The sequence below is a fragment of the Trifolium pratense genome, linkage group LG1 (assembly GCF_020283565.1).
Source record: "Trifolium pratense cultivar HEN17-A07 linkage group LG1, ARS_RC_1.1, whole genome shotgun sequence".
Lineage (NCBI taxonomy): Eukaryota > Viridiplantae > Streptophyta > Magnoliopsida > Fabales > Fabaceae > Trifolium > Trifolium pratense.
This window is the reverse complement of record NC_060059.1, coordinates 22,909,037-22,916,524: the sequence shown is the minus strand read 5'-3', so window position 1 is coordinate 22,916,524 and position 7,488 is coordinate 22,909,037. Positions and strand designations below refer to the sequence as shown.

Here is a 7,488-nt window from a genome sequence, read left to right as displayed (position 1 = left end):
TCAAAGGTTAGGTGTTTTAAGTGTCAAGGCTTTGGACACTTTTCTAGAGCTTGTCCTAATCAACGAGTTGTGACCCTCCAAGAAGCAATTAGCATGCGTGATGAGTTGGTTAAGGAAGAGGAAGAATCTGGTGGTTCATTTGGTGGCAATATTGAAAGTGATGGAGTTGAAATTGTTGAAGATGATGATGATGAGGTAGAAGTATATGGACCTCCCATATATGATACTTTGATGCTCAGAACTTTGCAAGCCAAGGCTGTACCCGTGGAAGGAGATCAAAGGAATCAAATCTTCTACACTAAGTGTCAAGTGAAGGATAAGTGGTGTAGTGTCATTGTGGATGGAGGTAGTTGTACCAATGCAGCTTCAACTGAAATAGTGTCTAAATTAGGATTGCTCACAACAAAACATCCTAAGCCTTATGCACTACATTGGTTGGACAATGGAAGTAGCATAAATGTCACAAGGCAGACGCGTGTAGGATTGACCATGGGGTCTTATGTTGATGAAATCTTGTGTGATGTGGTGCCTATTGATGCAAGTCACATACTTTTGGGATGCCCTTGGCAATTTGATAGGGATGTGACGCATAGAGGAAGGTCCAATGAGCATGAATTGAACTTCAATGGCAAGAGAATTGTGTTGAAACCAATGGCATCAAATGAAGTCCGTTCCATGATTACAAAAAGAGGTAAAAAGCCTAGCCTCGCTATGTTTGCTACTGAAAATGAAGTGAAGGATGCTATTGATAATGGTGAATTAGTCTACATGTTGGTTGCAAAGAATGCTAAACAAGATAATGTAGAGACACCCCTTAAACAACAATTGGAGGCTGTCTTGGGTGAGTATGAAGATGTGTTTCCAATTGAACTACCAATTGGTTTGCCACCTATCCGTGGGATTGAGCATCAAATTGATCTAATTCCGGGAGCCCCATTACCAAACTAGGCTGCCTATAGGTGTAATCCAGAGGAGACAAAGGAGTTGCAACGACAAATTGAAGAATTGATAAGCATGGGTTATGTGCGTGAATCAATGAGCCCATGTGCTGTCCCGGCATTGTTGGTTCCTAAGAAGGATGGTTCATGGAGAATGTGTATCGATAGTAGGGCGGTGAACAACATAACCATCAAATATCGTTTTCCCATTCCAAGACTAGATGATATGCTTGATGAGTTACATGGGTCGGTTATCTTTTCAAAAATCGATCTAAGGAGTGGATATCACCAAATCAGAATGCGTGAAGGTGATGAATGGAAGACGGCATTCAAGACTAAGCATGGTCTATATGAATGGCTAGTTATGCCATTTGGGCTCACAAATGCACCTAGCACCTTTATGAGGCTCATGAACGAAGTACTCAAGCTTTTTTTGGGTAAGTTTGTTGTTGTTTATCTTGATGACATATTGGTGTATAGCAAGTCTATTGAGGAGCATTTCACTCATTTGAAACAAATCTTTGAGACCCTAAGAGCACAAAAACTCTATGGGAAGAAGGAAAAGTGTGATTTCTTAGTTGAAAGTGTGGTGTTTCTTGGATATGTGGTGTCTAAAGATGGAGTATCAGTTGATCAAACAAAGGTGGATGCTATCAAGACTTGGCCGAGCCCTACAACAGTTTCGGAGGTGAGATCTTTCCTTGGTCTTGCATCATTTTATCGGCGCTTTATCCAGAATTTTAGCACTATAGCAAGTCCCATAACCGAATGTTTGAAGAAGGGTGCGTTTGTGTGGAATGAGCAAGCACAAAAGGCTTTTGAATTGATTAAGTTAAAGTTTTGTGAAGCTCCTGTTTTAGCTTTACCCGACTTCACTCAACCATTTGAAGTTGAATGTGATGCTAGTGGAGTTGGCATTGGGGCTGTTTTGATACAAAACAAAAGGCCTATAGCTTATTTCTCGGAGAAACTGGGGGGAGCCAGATTGAACTATTGCACCTATGACAAAGAGTTCTATGCCATTGTGAGAGCTCTTGATTATTGGAGTCATTATTTGCGTTCTAATCACTTTATATTGCATTCAGATCATGAGTCTTTGAAGTATATCAATGGGCAACAAAAGTTGAGTCCAAGGCATGCTAAATGGGTGGAATTTCTTCAATCTTTTAATTTCTCTTCAAAATACAAGGATGGTAAGAGTAATGTGGTGGCTGATGCACTTTCAAGGAGGTATGCTTTAATTTCAATTCTTGAAACTCGCTTACTTGGTTTTGAGACTTTGAAAGATTATTATAAAGAGGGTGTGGATTTTGGTGAAATATACTCTAATTGTGAAAATGGAGCATTTGGAAAGTACATAGTGCAGGGTGGATTTTTGTTCAAGGAGAATCGGCTTTGCATCCCAAGGCATTCAATTCGTGAGTTACTAGTTCGTGAAGCTCATGGTGGAGGTTTGGCTGGTCATTTTGGCATTACAAAGACCTTGGAGATTTTAAAAGAACACTTTCATTGGCCAAAGATGTTAGGAGATGTGCAAAAAGTCATTAGCAAGTGTGTTACTTGTCATATGGCAAAGAGTTCTTTCAAACCCGGGACATATACTCCATTACCAACACCTAGTGGTCCTTGGATGGATGTGAGCATGGATTTCATTGTGGCTTTGCCCCGTACACAGCGAGGTAAAGATGCTATTATGGTTGTTGTTGATAGGTTTTCAAAGATGGCACACTTTGTAGCTTGTCACAAAACAGATGATGCTAGTAATGTTGCTGATTTGTACTTTCGTGAGATTGTACGTTTACATGGAGTTCCTAAAACTATTGTTTCCGATCGTGATTCAAAGTTTTTGAGTTATTTTTGGAACACATTATGGAGGAAATTGGGTACTAAGTTGCTGTTTAGTACTTCCCATCACCCTCAAACCGATGGGCAAACCGAGGTGACTAATAGAACTCTTGGTACTTTGCTGCGTGGTTTGGTTAGCAAGACTCAAAAGGATTGGGACTTGAAGCTAGCTCATGCTGAATTTGCCTACAACCGGTCCCCTACATATGCTACTAATCATTCTCCTTTTGAAGTTGTTTATGGTGCGAATCCTTACTTGCCATTGGATTTGATAACTATGCCAAAAGAGGAATTAGTTCATCCAGATGCCGAGGCCAAACTCAAATCAATGATCAAGCTACATAAGCAAGTGCAAGAAAGAATCAAGGCGGTAAATGAAGTCTACAAGCAAAGGTCCAAGAATAAGAAGCCTAAGTTGTTCAATGAAGGTGATCTTGTGTGGGTCCATTTGAGAAAAGAAAGATTCCCAAGCAAGAGAAAGAATAAGCTCATGCCTAGAGCTGATGGTCCTTTCAAAGTTATATCAAAGATCAATGACAATGCATACAAGATTGAGCTGCCCGGAGAATATGGAGTACATGCTACTTTCAATATTGGAGATCTCTCACCATATTTAGATGATGATGGTATTCAAGAATTGAGGTCAATTCCTTTCAAAGGGGGAGGGGATGATACGAAAATTAATCCAGAAGAGTTTGAAATCAACACAAGTGACATTCAAAAGGGAGTTAATGGCGTGGGGGCTGTTTTGAGTCATCATCAAGGGCTGAGTTTAATTACTTGGCTATTTTAATCATTTTTCATCAATTAAGACAAATAAAATTCAGCCATTTAAAGCCTATCCAGAGTGGTTACACAAGGAGCATAAAAAGGACAATCAAAGCCTTAAATGGCGTGTGGCTAGTTATAGAGAAGGAGTTACAATAGCTGATTTCATAAATGTCATTTTTATTACTAGTTTAATTGCATTTTATGTTGCATTTTTATTTGTGTTGTAATTTGGCTATGCATTTTCGGCCATATAAGCCATGTATGATCATTTTTGAATCATTCAATAAACAAGAACAATTTCAGTCAAATTAGAATTTGTGTCTACATTTTCACCTGATTATTTGCAAGTGTCACCTTGAAAATAGTCCGATTAGCTCAATTGGTGTTGAGTGCTAATCTCTTTGTTCGGCTATTGGTGTAGTTTAACATTGCCTATCCCTTGCTGTTTTCACTAAAACAAAAGAAACAAATACCCAAAACACTTAATAGAATACGACCAATAAGGGTGGTACCTAGTATCTTTGTTATTGGTTGTTTGCTTCCGCTATCCTTACGAATTAAGCACTCTAATTCGTATCAATACCTTAATATTCTTCTTTATTAGAATAATATAATTCTAATATCCTTCTTTATTAAGTTGATTAACTCCTTAATATACTTCTTTGACATTTAAACAAACATCATCAACACAATCAACAACAATTATATTCCACACATATAATCAACAATTCATCACAATACAATTAATCATGGTTATAAACAATCAGTAGCATTTAAAACAATCAAACAACAGTTCAGGTAATACCCCTACTAACACAGAGTACCCCTACTATACTAGAGGACCCCTACTACATATGCAGTTCAGGTAATACCCCTACTAACACATAGAACCCCTACTAGCACATAGACCCCCTACTATCACGCAAGAACCCTTATTAGCACATAGAACCCCTACTATCATGCAAGAACCCTTACTAGCACATAGAACCCCTACTATCATGCAGATGACTCCTGCTAACACAGAGGAAAGAAATCTACTCAAAAAAATCCAAGTTTGATGTTCTAAATCCCAAATAAGTTTGTTTTCAAGTGTAACAAACATGTGTAAACACAAAAGGACGGTTCATTTCATAGATCTACATCATAAACATCGAAAAAGTAAGAATTGAACACTTTTACTCAAAACTCTCAAGAACACAAAGTTCTTGAGTTTAATCATCCATAAACTTTGTTTTTATCCAATAAATTCGTTCATACATCATGATAAAAGCATGTTAAACATGTTATGAACCTTGGAATCGATTTCCATTAAGAAAATCCATTCAAACTAAAACGAAAATGGGGTGGAGGAAGTTCGGGTGAGGAGAAATCGACATTCTCCCCTTCCTCGTATCACCCACGAATATGAAATCTACTCTCTTACCTTCACCGACGAAAATCTCGAAGAATTGCTCTTGGATCTTCACTTTCCTTCTTGCCCTAGCTCACCAATGCTCTTCCTTCTCTCTAAGCTCCAAGACAAAGAGAAAATATGAGCTTTCTCTCTCTACCAAGGCTTATATATGGGCGCCCCCCCACTTATGTGACAAGGCCCATTGGGCCTCAAGCCCACTAACACAGTCCAACACCTTCTAACTCTCACTAACTCGCGCGTTAACCAAAGCTCTCGATAAATAACTTAAAGTTATTATCTTACTTAAAAACCACGTCACCAAATAATTAAACACTTAATTAGTGAATAATAAATTTGGGTCGTTACAAAAAACAACACAAATATAAACTTAAAGTGTTTACAAGTGCTACTACTTGGTGCGTTGAAACAAGGAACTTGAGGTCTCTTTATATAGCATTGAGCTCCTCCACTCTTCACTTTTCTAAGCAATGCGGGACTTCTCAAATATAATTTTCTTGACCTTTTTTTCCTTCATTAGCAATGTGGGACTTACATTGCAATCAACCCCAACACATCACTAAGTTCATTCAAGCCCAAAAATCATCCCCAAGGAGTATTTAGGAAGAATCATGATGAAGCTGAGAACAAAAACAATAAATTATTTAGAATTGGGCTTTCTAAACTCATCCCCTCACTATGGGCCAACACCCCCTTATACACTAACCCAATTATCACATAAACACATAAATAAACACACACACACACCACTCAATTAATTAAAAATGAGATAATACCCAAAAATTAACACTAATAATGCGGAATCAGGGTGTTACATATATAAATTATATAGGACGAGAACGAACTAGATGAAAACATGTCACTAAGAGTACGGGGACGGTGAGAACGAACAAAACGAAAAGGACATTACGACAACAAACTAGACGGAAACATATTAAACCTTATCGAAAGCACGACGAGAACAAATTAGACGTTATAGATAGGGCGGCAAGAATGAAAGTGACGAAATATATGATGACAAAGCATAACTAATGTATGTGATTCTTCCATGATAAGAACGAAGCAAAGACAATCAATAAATACCAATACTATTTTCTTATTGAATTGACCGTATGAATTTTAAGTGTTAAAATAGAAATAGAAGAAGGATTTTCAATTTTCGTTTAAAGTTTATGGCAGTTAACACAAGTGAGGTTTGTGTTCGGTGAGAAAATAAAGGAGTGTTTGTTACATATAGATAAAAAAAAAAATCAAAGGAGGTGTGAGAGGAGGTAGTGTATTTTTCTAAAAAAAATTATTAAATAAACAAAAAAGTATTAAATATACAAGAAAGAAAACGCTGCTTTAGATTGGGAATTTCGCAGTGAAATTTCAAAGTTGTAATCTAACATTTTCTACTATAAATTATTAAATATTCTTTTAACTACATAAATCCGTAAATGTTACTACATACAAAAAAATTGAAAGAATAAATGATGATAATATGTTCAAAAATTTGGTGAAAATAAAATCAGAACAACGAAAGATCTACTCTAGGTGCCTTATTTCCAAACAACAACTTCAAATCATTTTCCAAAGGTGTCAAATTCAAGTCCAATTCCAAGCACATAATAATCCTCTTACTATTCGATCTTTTCAAAACAGGAGAAGATTTTGTAATCACTTGATAATTTATTGAAGATCCTTCATTATTAATTCTATGTCTTCTCATGTGTCCACCCAAAGCTTGACCCAATTTGAATTCTTGTCCACAAATTGAACACTCATGCATTTTGGGCTTATTGTTATTAATATTCACTTTCTTTGCTTCTTCTGAATCGATTTTCAGCTTCTTGTGACTTGCCCTGTGACCACCTAGTGCTTGAAAAGATGAAAATTTGCGGTTACATGTTTTGCACTCAAACTCAACTAATTGAGAAAATAATGTTTTTTTGTTTTTTTGGGTACGATGAGAAGAGAGTAGCATTAGATTTGTTGCTAAATCTATGCTCTCTTTTTCTTCGTTTTGTCTCTGTCTCTTCATCATGAGTATTATATGCTTGTACGTGTGAATGTTTAATGTTTGTGAAACACTTGAAATGAACACCTCGTATTTATAGATGATAAAGTCAAAAAGGAAAACGTGGACAATAGGTTTTGGTGTTCAACTTGGAAGCTACGGAAGTCTTTTTAGTTCTACTTTGTGAATTGATTAATTAATTGATGAATATAATATACTTCCTCTGTACCACAATATATGTCGTTTTGACACTTTTACAAAGGTAATTAATGTTGTATGAAAAAGAGAGATTATGAGTTGATTTACAAAATTATCCTTCATTTATGGTATGGAAAAAATAAATTGCAGAATTGAAAGAAGAGAGGGTAATAAATAGTTAAGGGTATAATAGGAAAAATAGTATTAAATGTTTCATTGGGAATATAAAGCGACATATATTGTGGTACAAATTTTTTCTCCAAAATGACATATATTGTGGTACGAAGGGAGTAATGACTTACTAATATATTATGTTGGACTTTTTG

The 7,488-nt window shown here is 36.4% G+C and overlaps 1 protein-coding gene across 1 annotated transcript; it reads right to left on the bottom strand.

Moving 5' to 3' along the window:
• Positions 1-6,451: 6,451 nt before the first annotated feature.
• On the bottom strand, positions 6,452-7,007 carry LOC123898772 (zinc finger protein ZAT11-like). Its single transcript, XM_045949788.1, has one exon. It carries the CDS (start codon positions 6,989-6,991, stop codon positions 6,476-6,478), a length of 516 nt encoding a protein of 171 aa, XP_045805744.1. The 5' UTR covers positions 6,992-7,007; the 3' UTR covers positions 6,452-6,475.
• Positions 7,008-7,488: the final 481 nt, after the last annotated feature.